Source organism: Podarcis gaigeae (assembly GCF_964106915.1).
Source record: "Podarcis gaigeae genome assembly, chromosome: Z".
In the NCBI taxonomy this organism is placed as follows: domain Eukaryota; kingdom Metazoa; phylum Chordata; class Lepidosauria; order Squamata; family Lacertidae; genus Podarcis; species Podarcis gaigeae.
In genome coordinates this window covers 23,743,662-23,757,975 of record NC_139691.1, presented here as the reverse complement: position 1 = coordinate 23,757,975, position 14,314 = coordinate 23,743,662, and the positions used below count along the sequence as shown (strand labels likewise).

The following is a 14,314-nucleotide window of genomic DNA, read 5'->3' as shown; positions in this document are numbered from 1 at the left end:
TAGTTACAGGTAGGTAGCCGTGTTGGTCTGCCGTAGTCGAAACAAAATAAAAAAAATTCCTTCCAATAGCACCTTAGAGACCAACTAAGTTTGTTATTGGTATGACAGAACTTATTTATCTGTAGTTCTTTCTGTGGATTTTCTCTCTTGATAGAGGACATATCTTTTCAGTTCTGCCCGTCTGTTCCTGACAACGTGCGAGGCCTCTATTTTGTGCAAACACCCTTTCGTTTGTTCCAATTGAAATGTACAGAACATTTCAAGTAGAGAGTACTGACATTTTCTTGGCAATTTGGGGTCATCTGTGGAGGATACCTGCCAGCAGGGTCTGAGGAGCGCACACCCCCTTTTAAATCCACCCCCTTTCCCTCTGCTTTCCTTGCCACTTAAATGAAATTAGGCACAGCACAGGACAGATGCACAGGCATAAATGCCAGGTTGCACTGTGCTGACCTTGCTGCCTCACCCTTCACCCTTCTGGTAAGCAACCCACCCGCAGGGAAGCTAGCGCATATACCTGGGTTGCCATTTTTGTCAGGGTGATGTGAAAGCACTCAAAGGTTTCCCAACCAAAGTTTTCACATGTAATTGGCAGTTGCTCTCTGTTGCGGGTTAATCCCCTAAATTTGACAACCAGCAAGGAGTTAGCGTGGCTGAATCCCTGTAATCTTACCGTTCAACTCTATCACTGCATTTCCATGATTTCCACAGGGCAGACCTGTGAATGTGTGCAAAATACGTGCATGGTTTGTGCTTTTCTCCCTCCTCTGGTTGGCTTGCCACAGTTTACAGGGGGGGAAAGCACTCCCAGACCAGCGAATGGGCTGACACAATACAACAGGAACCTCCTCCCCCGAAAAAGCCCAACAAGCACGGGGATCAAGCTGATAAGAGCAACCTGTTGACTCCTGGGCCTTCCGGCCTCAAGCATTCAGGAGCCTCTTGCTATTTTTGGCCAGAGGAACATCAAGAGCAAAAGGGATGCAAAAATATCCCTCCCTGGCCTTTAACAATCCATTTTTGCATGCTCAGATAAAGTGATGTCTAGAGAATTAGAAAAACAGATGTAGTTCAGTGGCGTTCTAATTAGGGAAGAGGGCAGAATAGCTGTCAACTGGCTTCCATATTTGGGAGAAGGGGTGGCATCAGGCACCAGACTTAAAAATGCTGCAGAGAAAAAGCCTCTTGGAATGTTTATACTAATCGGCCTTTTGGCTGCTGTTCTTCCCACAAGGATTTGATGGCTAGGGAAACTTCTTCAGGAAACTGGCTTGAAACACAGGACTGTATATAGCGATGGGCAAACCTTGTTAATTTCTCTTTCTTGTCTAAATCAAACCTTAAATTCAGCCTGCCACATTTCCACATTGATTTGCAATTTAAAAAATAAAGTCTTTGAGGGAATTTCTGTGTACTTTCATGTACCTTTTTACCTAATACATGCATTTTTGCAAGCAATGTCCCCTAACAGAAAGCATTTTTGGACATTATTTATATCAATGTGAGCATTTTGTGTGTGTGTGCATTTCCCCTAATAGATTGGGGGGGGGGGGGTTGTACAATATTTTTGCTTGGATAACTATATTGCAAAATTCAAAGAAGTCTGAATTTCAAAGGATAGCAGCATTTCAGATGACACTTTGCAGAGGCAGCCAACTTGGTTCCCTCCAGCTGTTATGGATTACAACTCCCATAATCCCTGACCAGTGGCCCTGCCAGCTGGGGCTGATGGGAACTGGAGTCTAAAAATATTTAGATGGTTCCATGTTGGCTACCCCTGTTTTGGTTTAGGAAGTGCAAATTAAATAGCTTCATATTAAAATGTCAAATGAATGGATATCTCATCCATTCTTACCTGTATTTACATTAGTCTAGAATTGTGACTTACTAGGTGCTCAGCACAGTAGCTTATTAAAGTGGCCTTCCTTTTGTTGCTGGGTGTGGAGTAGGAAACTGCATGTTCAATGACTTGGATTGGAAAGGTGAAATTGTTAGTGGAAGAATGATGGAGGAGGAGAAGGGGCTACTAAATCCTTAATTTACATGCTAATTGTTTCCTAAAAATCCCCCTCTGCTGCTTTTCACCTGATGAAAGAAAATATATATGGCTCAGGACCCCAGTATGTTAAGGACTTCATCTTCTCACATGAACTTACTTGCATCTTGCAGTTGCCACCTGAGGCCTATTCTCGTGCACAGTTCCCTTGAAGGGGTGGTGTGCAGTGTGGCAACAGAAGAAAGAGTCTTTTCAGTGGTGGCTCCCCAATTGTGGAATGCTGTCCTCAGGGAGGTGAGGCTGGAACCATTCTTTTCAACTTTTAGGTGCTAGGTGAGGATGTTCCACTTTACCCAGGCATTTGATTTTTAATAGTAACCATATGGTATAATGATGCCTAGCTTGAAGTTGTGTTCAACTGTTTTATATGGTGAAGTAGGACTTCTCCTTTTTGTAATAATATTGCAGGGTGAGCTCCTTTAGTAAATAATGTTTAAACTTTTGTATTTGCATTTCTTTCTTTCTTTTACAATTATAAGTCACTTATGTAGTAGTAGTAATAATATCCACTCCATCTGGCTTGGTTTCCCCAGCCACTCTGGGCAGCTTACAACACATTAAAAATGGTAAAAAAAAATGTAGTAAGTAACATGCTGTTAAACTTTTAAAAAGATATATTGATACTTTGCTTTTTCCACATTTAAATTAGGTCTTGTTACCCAATTACTGAAATCATTGGCTCTTTGTCTGTAGGCTAACTCAGTAATGAACATCCAGCTACTGCATAATGCTAGAAGAGTTAGAGAAAATCTGAACTAGTTGCTGCTTATGTGGGTTTTTGCTTTGCGTTTTTTGTTTTGCATTTTTACTATCTAGCCCTGTTCATATGTAGTAATCCCAGTCTGATAAACCATGGTTTATCAGACTAAAAATGAATCCTCCCTTCTTTTGTGCACATTGATGCAATATTGTTCGTGTTTGTTATACCATGGTTTCCTATTAGTATCTGAATCATGAAATCCTGGTTTCAGCTCTGACTACAAGTAAGGATTGCAAGTTGCTGTTTCATGATTGTAGACAGAATTTAAACCACACTTTCCCCATTTAGACATAATGGAAAACTGCTTTGACAAATCGTAGAAGAATTGTTTTAGGAAAGCTTGCTTAAAAAAGAGGAAACGCATCCCTTAAAGACAAGAGATGACCAGGTTTGTGTAGATTTGACCCAGATTTGAGGACCCAATGTGGTGTAGTGGTTAGAGTGCTGGACTACAACCTGGGAGACAAGTGTTCTAGCCCCCACTCAGCTGTGAAGCTCACTGGGTGAGCTTGAGTCAGTCACTGTCTCTTAGCCTAGCCTACCTCACAGGGATGCTGTGAGGATAAAATGGGGAGAGGAAAAGCTGTGTCCACACTGAGCTCTGTGGAAGAAAAAAAGGTGGAATAGAACTATAATAAATAAGCAAACAAACAAATAATAAAAATTGCACAGTAATTTTATAATTACTGCAGTTGCACATTTAAAAAATAATTACTAATAATCAGCAGCAGACAGAATAATGGGTTGCTTCCATGCACCAGACTTCTAGTTGGTCGCACTGCTGTTGCTTCTAACCCAGAGGTAGATGGGGAGGGGTAAGGCAGCGAGGAGGTTGCTATGGAGCAAACACACCAGACTGGCTCTGCCGGTGCATCTGCACTGCCTTGACTTTAGGGATGGGTGAGAAATTTGGTTCAGTTCACACTGAAAGGTAAACCTTCCTAATTTGCACTTTCTGAAAAAATACACAAACTGACATTTGAAATTCACATTTTCTCCAAATCTTGCAGTTCTCCAGACAAGTAATCAGTGCCAAAATATGCATGCTTAGGGTAAAGTGTGCTTTAAAAGGGGTACATTTAGTGGAAACAACATACATATGTGAATTATGTTAAGGCAAATGTAAATATTCGGGGAAATATGCTTTGCAAAAAAATGTGTGTATCAGGCAGCATTGCATACAAAAATGTGTACATCATGAGAATTTCACACTAAAATGCTGTGTAAATTTCACAAGGACTTTTTTAAAAAAATTGCAAACTGATGTGGCAAACTGAACTTAATATTGGGAAAATGAGAAACCGGGAGAAAGGGAAATTGACAGATTCTCCCACTCTTTCTTTTCAGTTCCTAGCAATGACCCTGGTCTAGTTTGCATTCCTACAGCTTCTTCTCTGATGTGAGAGGGAGGGTGCCAGTACAAAGAAGGAATGTGGTGTCACAGAATGACCTGGTGCTGGCTATCTCCTCCCAACCCTGTGCTCATTTGGCAAGGCAATTGCAGTGCAGTGTGCTCTAAGAGCCAAAGAACATCTTACTTTATTGGTGTGAGTGCAATCAATGGGCTTCACTTTGAAGTTTAATCTCAGCTTTCAGAGAGGGGAAAACATCAGGATCAGGCTTGTGGTATGTGGGAGAGTTTTGAAAAAGACTTTGCCTTCCTTCTCCAGTCCAGATGAAAATTATCTGCCCATAAGCTTCATTCTAGCTTTGAGGGGGAATCTCCCATTCATGCTTTCTGGTGTGGATGTGGGTATGTCATCAAGACCACAGGCAAGTGGGGGAAAGGGTTAATCATCCATGCAGCACAATCCTGATTTCTTCCATACATGCACAGCTGCAATTAAAACTTTAAAAATAAAGCAGGTTAATTACATTCAGAAAATTAAAATGACACCTAGTTTTGAACTAAATTGTGCAGTTTGGTGTCTTGTCCAACACATGCAGACAGACAACTTTTATTTGTACATAAGGAAGATATACCGTACTTATTCAGGCAAGGAGTTGTAGAGGTTTGGCAGCAGACGCAGTGCTCAGGAGTCACAATGCAGGAGTTCAAGAGCAGGGCAAGAAGTTCAGAGCTGTATGGAAGTGATGAGGTTATCCCAACAAGTTTTCCTGCACCTCTTGGCAGCATTTAAAGGCAGGATCTGGGATGCTCACTCATGAGACTCTCTCACCTTATGGGAATGTTGAAGCTGTTGAATGCACTCCTTCAGAGTGGGTCTGGGTCCCATCTGCAAAGGTAGCACCTAGTTCTAGGTGGCAAGGCTGAGCCCTCCTACTCAGGTTCCCCCCTCGACTTATCAAACCCCTCGTCTGCTTCCCCTGAGGGGAGAGGGCTCTACACTAAGGTTACCAGATTTTTTTCAAAGAATCTGGGGACCCCTTTTTTTTTGAAAAGAGTAAAAAAAGTATTTTTTTAAAAAAATGAAGAAGTAATATCTTCTCTCCTGTGGTCTCCTCTGTCACGTGGCCTTCCTCTGGACCCCGGCCTGCTCTTTTGGAGTGCTAGCCGCCATGGAGTAGGCTCGGGTTGGACCTGGGGTTAGCCACGTGTCCTTGCCCTCCCGGTGCTCTCCTACCTCCCCTCCTTAGCAGCAGCGGTGCAGCAAGGTCGGGGCTCCTCTCTTTTTTTCTCCTTCCTCTTTCTCTCTTCCTTCTTCTCCTCCTTCTCCCTGTGTCGGCTCCAGGGTTTTCCTGGCCCTGGAATGCCGCTGGCCAGTTGGCCAGGTGCTCTCACTCCCAGCTTGATTTGGGTCATGGGGGGGGGGTGTCAGCGGTTTCCCCGGTTGACACGCCGGGTGTCCCTGGTTTCCCCTCGACAGTGGCGGTGGCAGCGGCAGCCTCAGCAACCTGAAGCCAGCTCTGCCGCAGCGCCCGCCATTTTGCTTCACTGAAAGTCCCCATATGATGTGTCTTCTGCCATTGAACCACTCACGCAGCATTCATTCTCTACTAATAAATCTACAACACTTAAAATATAAATCCGGGGACATTAAATGAAACCTGGGGACATTCCTGGGACGGATTTTGTCTGGGGACAGATTTGTAAATCTGGGGACTGTCCCCGAGAAACGAGGATGTCTGGTAACCATATTCTACACCCCCTTCCAAAATGAATGACGTTGGGGTGGAAAGAGGAGCTCTCCCTTCTCCAGCCCAGGTTCCCACCATTCAGCAACCCTCCTCTGTTTCTCCCTCTTCCTATGTCAGAACTTGCAAGTTCAAGCCCAACAACACTATGGGGCTCATGACACTCAGTTGTTTTTTGACACTGACTCTCTCTATCCTGTTCTATTGAGCCTCAAGCAATGCTTAAATATTCAACATTTTAAAGATTTTAAAGATTCTGCTATTGCTTTGTAAAGAAGATGGTCGGCTCTCCTTCCCTGGAGTTTTCTAAAGAGAAGTCAGATGGCCATCTGTCAGGGATTCTTTAGCTGTGATTGTAGCGGGTTGGACTAGATGATCCTTGGGACCCCTTCTAACTCTAGATTCTATGATTGTATGGCAACGTTAAGCTTTCCAGTGGCAGGTTTGCCCAGGGCTGAGGAAATGGATTCCAACAGCTTGATGCAAAGAATGCTGGGGAAAGGCTCTCACATAAAATCAGGTACATGTAGAGAATTATTTTTACTCTAACTGAGCCTTCAATCTAATGCATCTATATCTCTCATAGTTAAATAAAGTTAAAAATACAGACAACTTTTTTCATTGTAATCTTTTAGTGCCCTCTACAGGCTGATGGTCAAATGAGGATTTTTGTTTTTAGGGATCTTGGAAGTATAATTTTCCCAATCAGTTGGGTGAGATTTTTTTAAATATATTTAAATAAAATACGAGATAGAGTCTGGTTCAGATCTGATCTGTGCTGGAGAGGAATTTCAGGGCATGTAAAGCTCACTGCTCATTTGAGGTACTAGGGCAGAGCTTTCCAAACTGTATGCTGCAACAGATTACTGTTGCTCCCTCAAACTCCTCCCGGGGCAGGAAAGGGGTTAGTTTAACCTCCAGTTTTCTAGCAAAACTGAATTACTGTGTTGCAAAATGATGCATGTCTAAAAAGTGTGTCACCATCATGAAAAGTTTGGAAAGCTTTGTGAAGTGTGCAGAAAAATGGAAATATTATACAGAACTATAGCATATTAGGCAAAATTGCTCTGCATATATGTTTGTGTTCAGCGAAATCATAAATGTATGTATTAGGAGAAAGTCACACTAATCCTGGTTTATTTTCACAAGGACATTAAAAATAAAAGAATCACAGACTGATGTGGGACTGTGAAGAACTAGACTTAAAACTGGAAAAATGAGAAACCCAGGGAACCTGAAATCAACGTATTTCCTGATCTCTAGTTTCATGTTTAAGGTTCAGCTCCACCTTGAAGAAACACATCTCATTTTATTTTTACAGACACCACTGAGCATTCAATCTTATACATCATTTCTTGCTCACAGACCCTGTTTGATGATAAGGATTGCTGTGTAATCTGATTGCAATCACTGTGATAAGAAATTAAAGGATCATGCTAAACATTCAGCACCGACAGATTCCAGCTGGTTTTGCTTCTTAGCAAGGCATTTTCTCCAAGTTTGAAATCCCAGGAACAGTAGCATGTTTGGTGCAATGACCTTGAATGTGGATCCTGTCGTAGCTGTTGCTTTGGCTTCCAATCACATTTTCTCTGCTCAACTCCCAGTGCATACAAATAAGGCACTTTCCCATTTGCTTCTGTTCACTGAAATTTCCGCAAAGTTCCTGACTCCCACATTATTTACTGCGCCTGAAGAGTGGCATTGATTGACAGCGGAGCAGGCTCAGATACAGGCTTTAGGATTGATTAGTTAGCACTGCATCAATCTACTCCGCTGTATTTGTGTCTTCTTTAATGTAATAGTATATTGGCAGCAACAGTTGGCCATAACAGAATTTTCAGTCATTAAACCTCACGTCAGCCTACTGTATTGGAAAACTGACAAGAACTGGTGAATAAAAATAGGTAGGGAAGCTATTCTAAGGGTATGAATGATTTGTGGTTAATAAACCACTTCTGAATTTCAACAAAGGCTGGCTTTCCTTTTGTTCTGTTTGATTTTGGAGGTTTGGTCTTTCTAAAACAATTATTATAGGTCTTCCAAGCTTGTTACAGAGAATTGCATAATGGCATCCGTAATTCTGTAGCCCACCAACATGGTGGCAATCTCCTATGGTTTTTCAGACATTGGGTGACCCTTCTCCCCTGCTGTTCATGTAGTCCAAGACAAGAGGAGGGAAGGAAGATTACTGAGTTCATGGTGGGCTGGTGACCTGTTCTTGGTTGGGTGGGTAACATGATGTTCAGATGTAGTGATACCATGTTGGACTTGGCTTAAAGTCCCACCCAACTGCATCTCTCATTGAGTAACCTTCAGGCCACCCTAGGCTACCTTCAGAATTGTTTTCTGGTAAAAGAGGGGCAATTCCCCTTGTATACTGTATTGAGCTTCTAGGAGGGCACATGGTTTACAAGTGTAATACATATTCACTTTCCCCAGATTGACCAAAGGGAGGGATCATTCATTCAGTGGAGTCTCTTGTTTCTCAATCAATCAAAAATTTGTTTTAAATAACTTGTCCCTCACCAAAGTAGGTAATGCACTTATGCCATCAATCATCTTTTGCAGCTATTGCCCCTATGAGGCCTGCTGCTTTCTGTGGTAGGGATGATGGGCAAGCTTGAGAAAGAAGAGTCTGCTGAAAAGAGAGGAAGACTGTGCAGAACCCTGAATGCTGGTTCAGTGCTGCTTTTATAATGGAAATGAAGTCTTGCTTTCTGCATTCTTACTTTGAGAGGTTTGGAAGGCTGCTGGATCTAAGAGGTTTTTAAAAGGCTTCAAGTGTTTCTAAGGAACTTGGGGAGGAGGGAGCCAGGAAGGTAAGAGCTTATGCCTGCTGCAATGAGGAGTGGAGCCTTAAGGGGCATAAAGCTTAGAGACGACAGCGTCTGACCATGCCTCATGGGTCTGGATGCAGCCTGATAGACACAGAGAGGTGGTGATGAAATAAATAGAAGCACAAAGCAGAAATCAGGCTGCCCATGCTTATTGAGCATTTTTATTTCTTTGCAGAGAGATTAGATGATGTTGGCTATTTTATAAGTGCTTATCCTGAGTTCTTTTTGAAGATTTTATATGATGTTGTACCAAAGAAACTGTTATCTCACATTTCCCAATGCATTTTCCTGTCACTTTCCTTATTGTAGAAAGTTTGATCATTGGAGGAAGTAGGTTTGTTGGAAGAATAAGGAACTGAGACAGACCAAAATCTACATATCCCCCCATCCCTATTTGTATCAAGGTTGTTTTTGTGTATGCATCTTCTGTGTGATCTCCTCTTTTTGATACTGTTTATCTGGCCTTATTATTAGACAAATGGGTAGTTATTTAGTTTATTATTTTGTATTTTTTACTGTCAGGGAAAAGTATATTTTTACTGTTGGGGTGCTTGTGCGATTTTCCTGTCTCAGGTACCAGAGTAATTTCTCTTGACTTGGGGACTGTGGATCTTGACTTGCAGAGGTTGGGTCCTAGTGAGTTCTTTGCCTCAGGCAATAAAATGTCTTGAACTGGCCCTGCAAATATAACACAATGTAACATAAATGTGTATGTGAGAGGAGAGCACCTTATTTTTGAATGTGGCTAGGTTCTGACAGAGCAGAGGAACATACTGCATTTCAAAGTGTACACACAGGATGTCATGTGAGGATGCGGCAAAGATGTACATCCCAATGCACATCAGGTTGGCTTTAGTTCTCCTGTGAGTGTTCTCTGGACAGTTCCCTGACAGCCTTCTGTAATGTGGTAAAAAGCTCACAGTGCGTAGAAATCACTCCCACGAGAGATCCTGATGGCCAGCAACTTGAATGGCTTTAAAAATGGATTGGACAGATTAATGGAGGGTAAGGATTTCAGTGGCTGCTAGATGCAATGGCTGTGCTACATCTGCCATGTTCTGTATGCTGTACTATCAGAGGCTGTATCCCTTCATGTACCAGTTGCTGGGAATTGCAACTGGGGAGTGCACTGTTGCACTCAGATCCTGCTTGTGGGCTTCCCAAAAGAGTCATCTGGTTGTCCACTATGACAACAGGATGCTGGACCAGACAGCCCTTTGGCCTGATCCAGCAGGGTTCTCCTTATGTTCTTATACCTGCATTTTGATGCCTTCTTAATACTCCTGCAATTTTGGGGGAAATAATTCAACTCCCGTTTGTTTTGCTTTCCTCCCCTTCCCAGCCACTGTCCCACCCAACTCATCCATCACCAGAATCTCCACCTTTCAAACTCCTCTTGGACAGATGCCAGTCTGTGCCACTCTCCCAAAGTACCCCAATGGGGCTGGATCAGCTTGGCCGGCAGCGGAAGTTGCTGTTGAGCGCTGGTGGTAAGTAATGTTTCGTGTGGACTGTTTTGAAGCAAAGTTCTTTGCTCTGAAAGGTGAGGCTGCAACAGGGTGTGTGTGTGCATGAGGGATGGCGGCGAGGGAACATGATAGAATGCTGTGAAATTGTGCACAGTGGAGAGAAAGTGCATTAGGGCACATTTCCCCTTCTTCTTTGGGTCATCTAAATAAATTGATAGACAGTTCTTTACACAACATTCAGTTATTCACTGCCAACAGACATGGCGTTGCTGCTAGCTTTAGAGGGTGATTTGACAAATTCACAGTGAAGTTACAAGCTGTTATAGTGATGTATACCATCTATGGTTTCAGGGGCAGCAAGGCACTGAATACCAGCTGCTGGGAGCAACAGCAGCTGAGGGCTATCGTCTTTACATTGCATTTCTAGGCTTCTCAGGGGCCCCTGTGTTCATCACCATGAGGATGGGAATGTTGAATGGGATGGGCCTTCTGTCTCATCCAGGCTTCACCAACACAGTGCCCTCCAGATGTTTTGGACTATAACTCCCTTCAGCCCCAGCTGTGTGAACCATAGTCTGAAACATTGGAGGGCAAGTTGGTGAAGTCTGGTCTTAATCCAGTCAGACTCCTCTTATGCTCCTTTGATCATCTTTGGAGCTAAGTCCTGGTTGAGGTACAAAGGCTAAATCTCATCCAGTCATGCCCCTGAGGCTGAAGTTCTGACACTTGATTTCCATTAAAGTAAGGTTTCAAAATGGAACATAATGCTTGAAAACATGGGTCTTACTCTCCATCTCCCTCCCCATTTTCCCCCTCAGAACAGATGTATAAGGTAGGCTAGTTGGAAAGTATGTGAGTGGACTTCATAGCTGAAAGGCGACTTGAACTTGGGTCTTCCCTGGTCCAAGTGTAATGCCCCATCCCATTGATTCCCAAACTCAGAAATGGATTCATTAAAGACTGTTGTGAGCCCAAAGCTCCCACCCATAGAGGAAGTCCCACTGTTTCTCTGCATGAATCACTACTCCTGTTTTCCTCTTCAGTTGATTTCTGCTGGAAGCAAGTAATTTTGTGTCCATCCGTTGATTGTGATTGGGTCATTCATTAACTCCTGATGCAGAGATGCAGCAAAATTAACCCCTCTTAGGGCTTATGTACAGTTTCTCTTGTTCTGCTGTTTTCCCGTGGAGAAAACCCACTCTTTAGTGTTCATTTGGAGCAAACAGCAATTTGGGTTTTCCCTGGATTGTCATTTTTTCTGATCTAACACAAAAGAGCAGATTTTCCCTTGGAAAGGAGCAGGGCAATGAGAAAACTACTCAGATCTATGGCTAGAAAGTGTGGGTCAAATGGAAAACCACTCAAACTCATGTTTTCTAGACACGGCACAAGTGAAAGTGAGGATGAGCCCTTAGACTCTAGAGAATGTTGTTTGCTGCATCTCTGTATGAGTTACTGCTCTGGGCCTGCCTCCTTTGATCAGCTTCCACTGAAGTCTGTGCATCAGACATGCTTGGATTATCATCATTCCTACTGCAGATGCAGCATAATTACCACACTTCATCTCTTCATGATTATCTGCTTTGGCTCCATTCCTTTCTAATTAGCTAACCCCAAGTTAGGCTCAATTCCTCCATATCTCTGCAATGGGTGTGTTTGCATCATTCAGTCCCTCCCAGTACAGAGTAGCAGTATTTCCCACTTTTTAGAGGAAAGCTGGAGATTGAGTTGAAAACTGTTTGAGTTGCTTCCCTCCTCCCAATCAGGTGTGCTATCAGAAACATTGGGGAGCTGTTTCTCTGAAGGTGGGTGGTTCTGGACCCTTTTGCATATTAAAAAGTGATGACTGTGAGGATGTTGAATGATGGGTGCCTTCCCTTGGAATTCAGGGAAAAAAATTGCGTTGTGCAATGGTTTGTCAATGCTGTGCTATCCACTGTCCATCTTTCTTTTATTTCTTTCTTCAACATATGCTGCTTTCAGATGTTGTGGGTCTCCAATTCCCACCAGCCCCAGCCACTGCTGGGGTTTTAGTTCAGTGAGTTCAACAGGGCCACAGGTTCCCCACCCCAGGTTTACAGCCTGCATCTCAATTTTCCCTTGTTGTGCCATTGTACTGTATTGATTTTAAGTTTCGGGATAGGACTATGGAGACTTGCATTGTAATTCCTTCTCAGCATGACTGGGTGAGCCAGTTGTGCTTTCTCTCCCTCTCTCTTTTTTAGCCTAACCTACATTGCTGAGTTGTTGTGAGGATAATGTGTGTGTGTGTGTGTGTGTGTGTGTGTGTAATGAACCATGAACACTGCCTCGAGGTGATACAAATAATCCTTAATGAATTAATCTCATTGAATGACTTCATTTCAGTGTATTAGTGAATTTTACTAGTCAGCTGAGTTCCTGAACAAGGATTTGAACTATGTTTTACCCATTCAAACCCACTGCTCTTTCCTTTCCCACCCACCCATTGCCGGATCCTCTAGTTTTGGGTTATAGATCTATTGCAGCCTTCCCCAAGTTTGGGACTACAACTCCCATCAGCCCTAGTGCTCAGGGACCATGGGAGTTGTAGTCCAAAACATCTGGATGGCACCAGGTTAGGAGAGTCTGCATTACAGTGCTACATACTCCCAGATAAATATGGGGTGCACCTACATTGTCTGGTGTAGTGGAGGAAATTTAGCAAAATACAGACTGAACTTTATTGAGGAATTCATCCCAAATCCAGCTGCTTTTGGTAGGCGCTCTTCTCCCTTAAAGCGATGACAAGCCCAAGGGAGGGAGGGAGTGAACACACAAACCTCCACATGTGCAGTTTGTGATGTGCTGAAGCCACGTGCAGCCTGCTGACTCAGGAGCCTGCCTAAGCAGCAGCTGTGGACTTGCACGTGGTCTCTGCGCTTCTCTGCAGCCTCTGCTTCCCATTGTGTGTCACTTCCAAGCGAGAACAGTGTGAAAAAGGAGGATGTGGCTTTGCACCCTATCAAAAGGCAGTCGTGCCTCTCTGGAAATCTCAAAGGCTGCTCTTCTTATAGCACTAGCTAGGGGGAGCTTAATTCTTGGCTTAATTCAAATCATACCTTTTAATTTTAGAAACTTTGATTCCTCAGTAGGAATGCTTCCAGAATTCTCATCCATGTTCTCCCCCAGATTTTGGAGTTTTGAACCACAGAGCCTCTAGCTTGCTGATCAGAAGGTCAGCGGTTCGAATCCCCGCAATGGGGTGAGCTCCCGTTGCTCAGTCTCTGCTCCAGCCAACCTAGCAGTTTGAAAGCACGAAGGGGCAAGTAGATAAACAGGTACCCCTCCGACAGGAAGGTAAACGGCATTTCCGTGCTCTGCTCTGGTTTGCCAGAAGCGGCTTAGTCATGCTGGCCACATGACCTGACAGCTGCACGCCTGCTCCCTCGGCCAATAAAGCGAGATGAGCGCCGCAACCCCAGAGTCGTCCATGACTGGACCTAATGGTCAGGGGTCCCTTTATCTTTATTCTTGTTTCTGGAGTGGAACGCTGTTACATAAGAGCACAGGGAGTGGGGAAGCTTGTTGCTCTCCAGGTGTTGCTGGATTTACACCTGTCATCACCTTGGCTGGCTGTGCTGGCTGTGGCTGATGGGAATTGGAGTCCAGCAACATCAGGAGGGCCACACATTCTCCATCTCTGCATTAGAGAACCCTCCATTGTTTACCCCAATATTGTTGAAAACACCCTCTATGCACCAATTGTGCTAGCATTCTTTGTTCCTACATAGCTATTTTCCCTCCCACCCCTTCCAAGTACACAGTTTTTAAAGTACTGCTTTTTAAAAAGCCATCTTGAATAGCATGCCTATATACCTGGTTGTATCCAAGGTTCTTTGATGTGGTGCACCAATGCACAGCGCAAGTGCATACTGGTCATGCAGTGAACTGACGGAACAGAAAGCAGCAAGAGACTATGCATGCCCCATTTCTGTAATTTATTTTAGAGAGTTCCTGCAGGTCAGGGGTGGCTAGTCCGTTGCACTCCAGATGATGTTGGACTTGGAACCCCCAGTAGCCCCAGGCCAGCATGGCCAATAGTAAGGAGATTGGATAATTTCTGTGTAAACTG

At 43.6% G+C, this 14,314-nt stretch overlaps 1 protein-coding gene across 3 annotated transcripts in view; it reads left to right on the top strand.

Moving 5' to 3' along the window:
• The window catches only part of ARHGEF9 (Cdc42 guanine nucleotide exchange factor 9), a 274,051-nt gene that overhangs the window by 60,235 nt on the left and 199,502 nt on the right, over nt 1–14,314 (top strand). For all 3 annotated transcript variants that reach the window (XM_083722047.1, XM_083722048.1, XM_083722046.1), the window contains exon 3: nt 10,095–10,242. In XM_083722047.1, coding sequence (XP_083578173.1) covers nt 10,095–10,242 — 148 coding nt within the window. The remainder of the gene's footprint in view (nt 1–10,094; nt 10,243–14,314) is intronic.